At 36.8% G+C, this 12,164-nt stretch overlaps 1 protein-coding gene across 5 annotated transcripts in view; it reads left to right on the plus strand.

Annotated features, from left to right (window-relative positions):
- Positions 1-12,164, plus strand: part of LOC145994696 (band 4.1-like protein 4) — a 335,899-nt gene that overhangs the window by 297,100 nt on the left and 26,635 nt on the right. For 4 of the 5 annotated variants that reach the window (XM_083130862.1, XM_083130865.1, XM_083130864.1 and 1 more), the window contains exons 11-15: positions 4,312-4,469; positions 7,471-7,589; positions 8,880-8,967; positions 9,658-9,891; positions 11,087-11,248. In XM_083130862.1, the coding sequence (XP_082986988.1) occupies positions 4,312-4,469; positions 7,471-7,589; positions 8,880-8,967; positions 9,658-9,891; positions 11,087-11,248 (761 nt within the window). The remainder of the gene's footprint in view (positions 1-4,311; positions 4,470-7,470; positions 7,590-8,879; positions 8,968-9,657; positions 9,892-11,086; positions 11,249-12,164) is intronic. The other variant, XM_083130863.1, reaches the window with a different exon arrangement.

Here is a 12,164-nt window from a genome sequence, read left to right on the forward strand (position 1 = left end):
TCCAGCGTAGTCGAATCATTCAGTCTCCTCGTGTGCAATTAAACATCGACACCGGCAAAGATGGATGTGGAAAACTTAAAAAGATTCATTTTCCTAACCTGTCCGTCCGTATCTCGGCAACTTCCGGAGCTATAAAGATGGATTTTGGTGAACCAGTAGACCTACCACCAGTGATGTGCAGTAGACTATAAGTTTACGTCTACATGCGTTGTCTACACGTAATCTACGCGTAGATTACATTGGGTTGTAGTTTACATAGACTACGTAGACAATCTAAAGTGCATTAAAATTAATTTTCAGTGGTTTCATGAAGGGAAAGTGACATTTTCAACTGTATTGGTTCCTAACGAAATGAAAACAATCCTATTTACAACAAAATTTCTCTTCTCTTCTATTATCAACTATGGAAGAAGATAAATAGTATGCAAAAAACAACAACAGATGGCAGTCGTGAGGGAAGAGTGGTCTTTTTCCCATAAAACACTAGAATATTTCTTATATTAGGTTTCTTCCGAGGTGAGATTTTGTTCGAATTTGGTGGAAAACGTATGAAAAGTTCTCTTCACACATCAGCAACTGATACGCAGTATAATTTTCTTTTAATTCCACGGCGCCCTTTGCTAAGTTATAACCTTTCGCCATGTTGTTTACATAGATTACGTAATTACGTGTATAAAATAGTCTACGTGTAGAATGTAGACTATCGTTGTTTACGCGTAGACGCACATCACTGCCTACCACATACAGTAGTAGCTCCACGTAATACAAAATATTTCGATTGGCCTATCTGTCTGACCCTGAGAGACATCAGCCAGTCCATAGTGATGTGTTGATGTTTCAGAAACTAGTAAGAATGATGATATAAGACATTCTAAAATTAAAAATCCTGCGAATAATATTTCAAAACAGCACAAAAAAAAAGCTCGGGAAGAGAGGGGGGTGCGGTGTATAAAGGAAGCTTTAGTTTAAGAAGTTTCGTTTCCACATTGTGTAGCATATATAGGCTACTTACTTACGAGAGTTACACTAAATGTACAAAGCAATGGAATTTTAGGAATATCGGACCCACCCTATATACGTCCCTGTGTTATACTCATCAATACAGAGTTTGTAAGACAGTGAACCTCACCGAACTTTCATGAAGATTTTTGCCTCCCTCCCCCCTTTTAATCAGATAATATGAGCGTGCATATGGCTCTATGTACAGCCAACGGCAAAGATAAAAATTGGCAAATTGCCAATCACTATTTTCATTATGTTTATTCTACATTCTACGTTGTTTTAAGGCATGTAATTATTTTGATTCTTGGCACTTATCGTCCTCTGCGTATTGACGTTTTTATTTCAATTCATAATCATTACGATGTGGAAAACAGACTGAGTGAAAATGATGATTGACAATTTGCCTACTATTTCTTTTGCAGTTTGGTGTACAATTCTGAAAATTTCATATGTAGGCTATTTGAGTAGCTTAGAGCCCACCACCGCCCACCCACTGGTGACTCCCCTGCCACTGCCAAACATTATATTGAAACACTATCTGCACGAAATGCCCAGTAAGGGCAGTTAGAGATTGGTTAGTTCATTGAACTCTCCAGCCTAACTATTGCCTATTTTTGTGGGGGCAGGAAAAGGTTTATTATCCATTTGCCTTGACTCATCTCACCCAACAGGTCAATGTGTGCCGCCGGGGCTTGTTCCGAGTTGATATTTTCCTGAAAATAAGGCCTGCTCGAAGAAAATTTTTATTATCCGCCCCTGACACTGCCAAACATTATATTGAAACACTATCTGCACGAAATGCCCAGAACATTCCGTGATGACGTAGGTGCTCCAGAGAGGTAGGCAGCGAAATGTGTAATGCATGATTACCTCAGCCACGACGCTCCTGTGGCCATCAGATATTATCACAGCCTCCTGGAACATGTTAATGAATATTTAGCATTGAAATCTGGACCACACATTTATGTCGACCACCCACAGCGCGATTTTTAAATCGATATATTTTTTCAAGAATAAAAATGTCTGTCAAGGAAAGAAGGAAACCTGTACGCATATTCAGTGGGACATCTAAAAAAAATACAGTGGGAGAACGGGGAATTCCAGCAACTTCATGTGAACCGCTGTTATTTGAGCTGATGTTTCTTCCTTTTTTGGTAGGCCTATACCCTGTACCAGCTAACTGTAGACCAGACGAACGAGAACAAGTCTCTGCGCAAGTAGTGACGCGAGACGGCTCCACCAATGAACAGTGAGAGAAACGGGATTGCGTAATGGACGACTGGAGTTACCCGCTTTCCCTACTTCGCTCTGCAGTGTTGCAAACTTTTGATAACGATAATACCGTACCCACATGTCAAACGGACCGTATTTTTGTCTCCACGTCCGTACGCTTGGTTTAAGAATTTCGTGGGGAAAATATTAGGGATAAAACAGCAAGTGCAAATTTTGACAAGCCGTGAATTTAGCGTACGGAGAAATTTCCGTACGGTTGGCAACGCTGCGCTTTCACCACTCGATTTCCCTCCTCCTCTGCCGCTATGCGCGGCTCTGCTCCACAGTTAGCTGGGACAGGGTTTAGCTCCAATTTTATGAAAGTGATACTGTGCTAGACATTGGCGTAGTAACATATCGCGGGACCCTGGGCAAGATTAGAATCCGAGGCCTCCAATCCGTTCTTTACATTTGAAATCTCAATGTGAATCGATACAAAATCTTCAGGCAGTGGCGGAGATTGCCCCCTCCACTCACACACACATTTTTTGCCCCCACACTATGGTCTGAAGTATTACTGAAGACAGTATCGTCAGCAAAAGTATTATGAAATTTAAATAATAATAAAAATTTCTGACTAAAATTATATTTAATAATCTCTCTCCCTAAAATGTCTTTCTCTGTTTTTCCTTGAGTTGAATTCGCCTACGACTTCCAAAGCGGGCCATCCACTTGCCAAGAAAACGCAGGCGAGACCCTGCGATTGCCAAAAGCTGGAGTCAAACAGTTGCACACTTGCAGATGGGAAATCAACGCCGCTCATTTTTCGTTGCATTTTCTTGGCTTCGACCATCCATTGCATTCTGTTAATTTCTCGCGGCAAGACATGGCTCCTACCCTTCCAAACAGAGAGTCGCTTGTTTCAATGTTATTTCAGATAGCTCCCTTTTAAAAAATAAAGTAAGGTATCGATTCTGTGTTTTTGCAATGAGAATTGTGCATACAGCCACACAAATTTGCTGAATGAGTTTAAAACCGAACGACAGAGAAAATTACAGAAACTGTTTACACAACGACGAAGCTTGCAATCACGTATGCAGAAATATATTTCGGGGGGGAGGGTTCCGAACCAAGTGTCTCATAATAATAATTTAATATGTAGTAATAATATAACAATATGATAGTAATATAAAAATAATAATATATATGATAATAATTTAATTAATTTTGCACCATTGCACCAGAAAGAATTGGACGAATAATCTCGGAAACATGCCATGCAATTTATTCTTCTCAGAACAGAGTATTTGAAAGTGTCCATTACTTTCGCATTCGCGTATTTTTGTAGGACTGTTATAGTCATATTACAAAAGGCACTCTTCACGAACGTGCGATATTACTAGTACTTGGTTCGATTCGAACCCCATATGAGGTATGGATATTTGCGTGGTGTAACAGAGTATGACAAGCTTTATGACACCAAATGTGCTCTCTGGCAAGGTGGTATTTAGAGCAAGTTGCTACTGAGCCCCTGCGTGGAATATGTTAAAGCCGTATAAAGGCAGGATTGTGAGTGTATTAAGTTATGTCGTTTAAAATGTACATAGTTAAAAGGAGCACCAAATGTCAAATATGGCTTTGGAAATCTCGTTCGTTCCAAAGCGAGACGATGTAGTCAAACAACACGTGGTCGAATAATGCAATAATAGCCTCTTTATCCCGGGTTCGATACCCGGTGGTGGCACAAGTTGTTCAGATCCCACTTTAAACTGTAGGTTCAGTCCCGATTAGCCTTACTGTGCATAAAGTGGACTTAAAAACACCAAATAAAAAAATCAAATAGCCTCTTTATATTTGCTGCACAGAAAAAAGTAATTATGATGTACAAGTTTCAATAATTCAGTTTTGTTCGTTAATTCGTTTCCTTTATTTGTGCCAACATTTTATTTCCTTTGTTACTTTCAGTACTATCTCAATCTCAGATATTTTCCTTTCCTTTCTGCATGCCTGTTTCAACAATCATAGGATAGAGCAAAGTGACTTAAGCTCTGTAGATTCAATACAAATAGATTAAAATCTTAATATTTTCTATTTCAGAATGATGAAAACACATATGGATTTGAGACTCCATCAAAGCAAGCATGCAAACACCTATGGAAGTGCTGCGTTGAGCACCATGCCTTCTTCCGTCTTGTCCAGGTCTCCCCTCAAACGCCAGACAATATCTTCAATCTTGGATCACGATTCAGGTATAGGTAAGTCGTGATATCTCCTTTGATATCTCGATGATCATGGTGGTAATAAATAGTTTTTATATATTTTATTTTAATTTTAATGTGTTTATCTCATCCTTTTAATGATTTAGCAAACTTACACACACACACACACAGATAGAGAGAGAGAGAGAGGGTGGGAGGGGTAGGTATGTAGGTTTCAAAATCAAACTAAGTGATGCTTCTGCACACAGAACAGTAGCACATATAAGTAACATAAGACTGGCATGCTACCAAGAAACTTATAGTTTTTCTTTTACGCTACCATATAAATAATAATATAATTACTCACATGTAAGTATTATCTTTTAATTAGTGTATTATCTATTAATCAGTAATCTGGATTGGGTGATAGAGAAGCCAGTGGCTGAATAGAGATGACGATGATATTATTATAGATAGATCGCAAGTAACCAAAAGTTATTGGCCCAAAGTTTGGCCAGCCTTACTAAAAATGGTTGGCCAAATGTAAGAACATACTGTTGGGCAACAGTGATTTCGGCCATGGTTCCAATGTTGGGTCAATGAGTGTTTTTTACATTGGGCCAATGTACTGAAAACTAAATATAGATTAGGTTTGTGTTGTGATATATAAAATATATTGCGAATCCAAAGATAAACATTGATACAAATTATTTGTGTAAAATAGAATACACAACACTTTCTTGTTCATATGGTATCACTGTTTTCAAGGTACCTTCACGTAGCACAAAACACTTTCTATAAAGAATTTTACACATTTCAGGGATTTTAGTCTGCACATAGAATTGTTTATTTTATATACATAGATAATGAACCACTTTCACAAGAATACCTGTAAGAATGTTATTTTTCTACTACAGCTAAACAGACAAGCCATAAGCAATTTCCAAGACAGAAATATCTTTCATCTATGGCTATTGACTAAGGACTGGTGGGCACCTACAAGTTACAAATAGCTTGTACTTTCATTAACAAAATATTATATTTCCAGTATGTCCTGTGACTGAAACGTTCGGAAAGAAACACCATCATACGTCATTTATTTTAAACTAGAATTTACAGCATACTCTTGAAGGTTATCTTAACAGGAGAAAGCATTTTTTAAAGCTGATTTTGACTTACTTTTTCATGTTTGGGCAAGTGTTGGCAACAATGTAAGACCAACTTCAATTTGCCAACAAACTTAAACCCAACATTTCCCATGTGAAAACTCTAGTTGGCCCAACGGTTCTGGTTACTTGGGATAGGGGTAGGTAGAAAGGCACGTGCTCGATACTTGAAGCGTGAAGTTAATGTAAACAAAACTATGTGACTTGCGAGAAAATAGTTCCTTGATTCTATGTTAATTTCTAATTCAGCTTGTCTGTATACGTGTGACAGAAGTTATACTGTAATTACGTACAATACCTTAATTATGTAGTACAGTTTTATCATGCACCTTGTATTCCTGTGTGCAAGGAGCCTGTAGAATGATTTCCATGGGAACTAACCAATAGGATTCCTCACATGTCACATGGATTTGTTTACTTGTTGACAGAGAATAGAGGTAGTTTATTAATTTGCATGAGAAGATTTTAGTAGATACAATAATAAAAATAATAAGTTATTCTGTATTATTTGTAAACACTTGAAGTGTATGTGTTTGATTACAATGTTCCAACCACTTGACTTGATCAGTGCAGAGTCTGCGGTATCCATTTACATGGGTCCTGTAACCAAAATTATTCTAACAAATCGTAAAAGAAATGTAGAGCACAGTATCACATTGGTGTCCTGTGTAGTTAAAACAAACAATTAATTCAGATCTTATGAGTCTCTGGTTTGATACCTGGTGGAAGTAGACTGCACAGTGGTTCGGGTTCTACTTTAAACTATAGGTCCAGTCCCAGTTAGCCTATCTGTGCATAAAGTGGACTTAAAAGAACAAATCAAATAAATTTAAACTTTGCACAATGTGTTATGGTGCAGTTTTGCATAACTTATATGTAAAGAGACTCTTTTTTTTTTTATCTAACTTTATCACTATACCTATCACAGATTGGTGATTGTTAGAGACCAGATTTTAAAGGGAAAAATTTTCCTCTAAAAAGGAAAGAAAAAGGGAAATTTATTGCCAAGAAATGGGGGGGAAGGACTATAGTTTTTATGCACCCAACTATAAATAATATATTAAATTAAAGCAATTCCATTCATGTATAAAAAGGGATACATTAACACACAATTTAAAAGTACAGTGAATAATCTTAGCATCCGTTTTGATTAAATCTTCCTTGCAACAGCTTACCACATTCCATAGCTTGCTGCCACATGTACCTGGTTTCGCCATTTCACTGACACTCAATACTTTTACCACTGTCACACAGTTAAGTTAAAACTATTCTGAAAAACTTCATAATAAAAGTCTAAATCTAGCAGATAAGTACACTTTCAACCCAACAGGCATGCCGCTTACAGTGCGTTTGTTGCTGCATAAGCCTAGATTGCATTGCTTCAAAAATCGCTGCAACGTGCTCCCAACACTCGTGGAGGGAAGGTAAGGTAGAAGATGCTTATTCTTTCTTTCCTCTAAAGTGAACCAAATAGACAATTGTTAAATATTTTGTTGAGGGAAAAAACAGTCATACAAAATATTTGGTATCTTGTCAATAAAGGGACCAAGGAAGATATTTTTTAAAAAGGGGGAAAAAAAGAATGTAGGCTGAAAAATTAGTCAATAAAGGGATTAGAGAGGAAAATGTTTTAAAAAGGGGGGAAAAGGGAATGTGGGTTCGAGAAATGGAAGTCAAAACCATGTAATCTTGTTGGTGGAAGACAATTATCAATGCTGTTGTTATTTATTCCATGATCCGTGTTGAAAAATAAAAAAGGAATTCCCTTTAAAATCCAGCCTCTAGTGATTGTTACATACCTATCGTTACAGTGGGATGTAATGACATACATTTTTGTGAGTGCACTTTCTTCCTTTGTTCAATTTATTGATACCAATTTCTATTTGTTACAGTGGACGAACTGAGAAACAAGCCCAGCGTGATGCTCAAATGAGGTTACGGACACCACCTCAATTCACACGAACACCTAGCCGTCGCTATCAACGTCGTATTGTTGAAGGAGCACAAGATGGTAGGTTAAACATTTCTTTTTGTGCCTTCGAATATTTCTGACTGTAATTTTTTGTAATTATATGGTCTTTTACATCGAAAGAGGAACATAAATTGAGAGTATTTGAAATTAAGATCCTTAGGAAAATATTTGGACCTGAAAGGGATAAGGAGACAGGTGAGTGGAGAAGGTTACATAATTTAGAACTGCATAATTTGTATTCATGTCCAGATATTATTAGAATGATTAAATCAAGAAGATTTAGGTGAGCAGACCATGTGGCACGAATGGGAGAGGAAAGAAGAGTTCACAGGATTCTTGTTGGGAAACCTGATGGTAAGAGATCTATAGGAAGGCCAAAATCAAAGATGGAGGGATAACGTTGAGATGGACCTAAGGGAAATCGGTAGGGATGGAAAAGAGTATATAGATCTTGCTCAGGATAGGGACGGATGGAAAGCCTGTGTTGCTGCACCAGGAACCTTCGGGTTTAAGAAGGCTAGAGAGTTAGTTAGTAATTGTTTTTGCATTTAATTTGGTATTGATCACTCCTCGTTTAGTTTCAGTGAATTGCTGACGAAATTATGTTTGCAGTCTAAATGAAACCAGAATTTCTGGAAAATGAAAAAAAAATTAGAATGTCAAATTTAGGTGGAGGGATAGTTTCAAATTTATTACACATAATATTTATGCATGTATGAATTAGCAACTTGAGTAAAGCCATGCAGAATACATTTCTGATGGAAGAACACACACATGGCAGTCATAGTTATTATCAGAAGCACCTAGTGGGGTTCACAGAAGTACGGAAACTTCTGATTTAAACTTAGAAATGCTAAATAAAGTTTTATATCACTTGCTCAATAAAACCTCTCATTTTCATTTAATCACAATACTTCAAATTTCAAAAATTTTCAGATTAATCACACAAAAATGTACCAGACTGGACAAGGAGAGAAAGGTGACAAATAGGCCATTTAGATTCAGTTCCTCATTTCTGTACTCCATGGTGAAAGTCTCTAAATAATTAACGGTAGCTTACAGAACCCTGTAAAACCCTTCTTGCTTACAAGTTGCAGAAATGCCAACAATATGGAGTATCTGTTAATCTCCAGTGGGGTGGGAATTTGGGTTCAACGTCATTGCCCTTTCTTGTGTTGTCACTAATTGTAGAACTTCAAATTTTAATTAATAGAATTTTAAATGCATTATAATCACTGTAGTCCTTAAAATTGTGTAAGTGATATTGCAATTTCACATTGTGTTTATCTTTTTGGACAATATTTTAATAATTGTATTTTTAAATTGCAGCACCAAAGGTTGAAGAAGGTGCAAATAAAGAAAACATACCATCTCAGGAAAATAATACAGTATCTACAGGACAACAGCAAATGCAATCGTAAGTTTATTATAAAATTCATTTTAATATTTTATTGTATGCTATTTTGTATCTTTAGGAATTTCACAAGATGGATATGATTGTATTTTTGCTTGCTCTACCTTGATAGGGGTTATAATCTACGATTATCTTACATATGGTAAAAGAATTTCATCGAATATGCAGAAATGTAAACTACTTAAATTGCCATTTCATTTTAAAATTTGCGAGCAAGTCTTTGGTTTTTGTGCAAATATTTGATGTAATTGTTTTTTTAGAAAGAAGACAAATGAAGGGCTCGGAGGCAAAACATGGTGACATTTTGGTCATTATTGAGTTTATTAAGCAGAAAGATTACTAAAAGCTATAGTGGAGATAAATTGTTTTTGTGTTGTGTTTACCAATTTCAGAAACATTCAATGAGTCCAATGCAAATTTCATGGCATGGCAATTAATTATAATTGAAGGATTGCTGTTTTACTTTGTAATTCAATGATGGCCAAAATGTCACTTCCCACATTTTACCCCCAAGCCCTTCAAATAATAGGGGAAAATTTATATTAGCAACTGCATTTTGAAATTGCACACTTGTACACATATCCTGCAGTAATCTTGATATAGAGGCCTAGCAAATTTAGTTCTATTTGAAAGATAATATTTAATAAATGTGTACATAAACTGTAAACATTGTTTCCTTAATTGCACTTTCAGTAATGCCTCCGTGTATCGGTCTACTTCAATACCCAATTGTTTGCCTCGTTCTGATTCACCAAGGAGCTGCAGAAGTGCACCATGGACTCACACGAACAAAGGCCTCTATTCTTGTGCAAGTCCAAGATCAGTGAGGTCGGCTGGACACAATCCAACACAATTCCTGAATCGTTTGACACGGAGGTCGAGCAGCGTTGAGAGTCAAAGTTCGACTGAATCAAGAACATGTAAACGGTATGTATGTAATATTGTATTGTAAACATAATGCATTATAAGACAATAGTGAACAGTATGCATTTGAAATTGAATTGAACCTGAACACTGAACTGAGAACAACTGAATAACAGAACTAACCATAATTGTCCTCTGTACTTTATTGTGGTGTTTTAAGTTTTCTTAAATTTCCAGAATTCAGATATTCTACTTTCACCTCTATAAAATTTTCTTCCTTTTTCTTCTATCCTTTTTTTCCTCAATGATTTTAAGTTCAATACATATGCTGACCATTGCTAGAATTGGACATTGTTAGGTGGAGCATATTTGCTTCAGCCTTGAAGCTGGGAAGGGGAGGGGATGGGAGCTTGCTTTGAGCAATTTTTTCCTAGCTTTGAGGACACCATCCTAATGCATCCCCATTCCACTTGAAGCACTGAATATGACAATGTTACCCTCCTTTGGACTTTCTTTACTCAGTGATCGAATTGGGCCAGTAATGAGTAGTGAGTGGTTTACTGTCTAATACATTATTAATTATTACAATTCATGTGTGGAATAAATAAAAAAAAGGGAGCTCAATTTGTGGTGATAAAAGAGAGAGAATGACAATCAGTGTATTATTTAAGAAATCACACACACAAAAAAAATTGTATCAAAAGACAAGTCTGAGCATACCAGCAGTAATTCATTTCCAATTTGGTCACTGTCTTTACTAAGATGCAAGATTTGGCTACTATGAATTACCAATATCGTGTGGTGTGGTGTATCTCATAAAGTCTCGCACAACATAAGAACAAAGTAATTCCAATTTTTAAAAATAATTCTGTAGCATGTATAATTTTTCCATTAGATTCAATTTGTTTTATAATACGATATATTATAATTCACACACATAAAAAGCTTATTTGTTAACTAACCTATTACATAGGACAGATATTATGTTACTAGAACGTTATAATTCCTTACATGAAGATATCAAATAGCAACATTCTACTATATATGTTTTTTTCAGAGGTCTGTGGGTAACAAACTTAATATGCCCGATAAGAAATATGATGGTTTTGCACTGTAATTTAATCTTAAAAACATTATTATGAAATTGTCACTACACTAACATATACATGATTTGTGATTAGTATATTTTCTAAAATGATCATTGATCTATAGTGAGTTTTTAAAATAATCTCTGATTCATTTTTTTTTCCATCTAAAGGCATCGTCACCACCGTAGTCGCAGGGGTTCGGACAATGATAGTGAAGTGTCAAAAGCATCTGCAAGATCCCATCATCGAAGGCACAGGTCACACCAAAAGCGTGATTCAGGTAGTGAAAGTGAACACCATCACAGGCATCGGCACCGAGGTAGCAAGCACAGGTATTGTTTCTCCTATCATTTACATGCTTTTATTTTTTTTAATATGTATTGATTGTTTATTATGTAAAGAAGTGAGCCTGGTTCTTTGAATAAATTATTTATGCTACATGTCAAGTTATTTTGTGAATTAGTAATATGGGGTGGCGTGTATTGTATCTACCAATTTCAGTTGATAACCCTGTCAGAATGCAGGTACGCATGCGCAGATGTGTCCCATGCTAAAGCAGATGCAAGTCTTTCAATCAGACTGCCATGAAATGCTCACCTGTTCAGACACGAATCATAGCAGTGGATGCGTTCATTCAAACAGGTTGCATTCAGGTGATGCATGAGGCACTGTGACAATGGTCCAATGAGGATTGCCATCAACCAATTCCAGAGCATCAAAACATGATACGATGGGTCAGACAATAGAAAACCAACGGAAGCGTTAGGAACAGAAGTCTCCAGGTTGGAGGAGGCGTATTCTCTGGCACTCTGATACTTCTGAGTGCAGTGCCTGCTGCGTCTCCTGAATGGAACCCGTTCATGAACACATCCACTGCCACGATTCATGTCTGAACCAGCCAACATTCCATAGCAGACTGATTCAGAGACTTGCAGCTGCCTAAGCATGGGAGACTTCTGTGCATGCGCACTTGCATTCTATCAGGGTTGCCAACTGATATTGGTAGATATAATATGTGCAACCCTGTAAGTGACTTATTCTGATAAATCTTAATTTTTCCTTTAACGACGTTGATGTTCATGGCTTCACCATAAGATAAGGAAAGAAGCAATTATAGGCCCTCCCCAATGGCATAGTGGTAACATCATTGCCTTGTAATCAAGGGATTTGATACACAGTAGTGGCAAAGCGATTCAGATTTTACCTTAAACTGTAGGTCCAGTACAGTGGCATGCCCAGAATTTTCGG

This window comes from Lepisma saccharinum, chromosome 11 (genome assembly GCF_977018435.1).
Source record: "Lepisma saccharinum chromosome 11, izLepSacc3.1, whole genome shotgun sequence".
NCBI lineage: Eukaryota > Metazoa > Arthropoda > Insecta > Zygentoma > Lepismatidae > Lepisma > Lepisma saccharinum.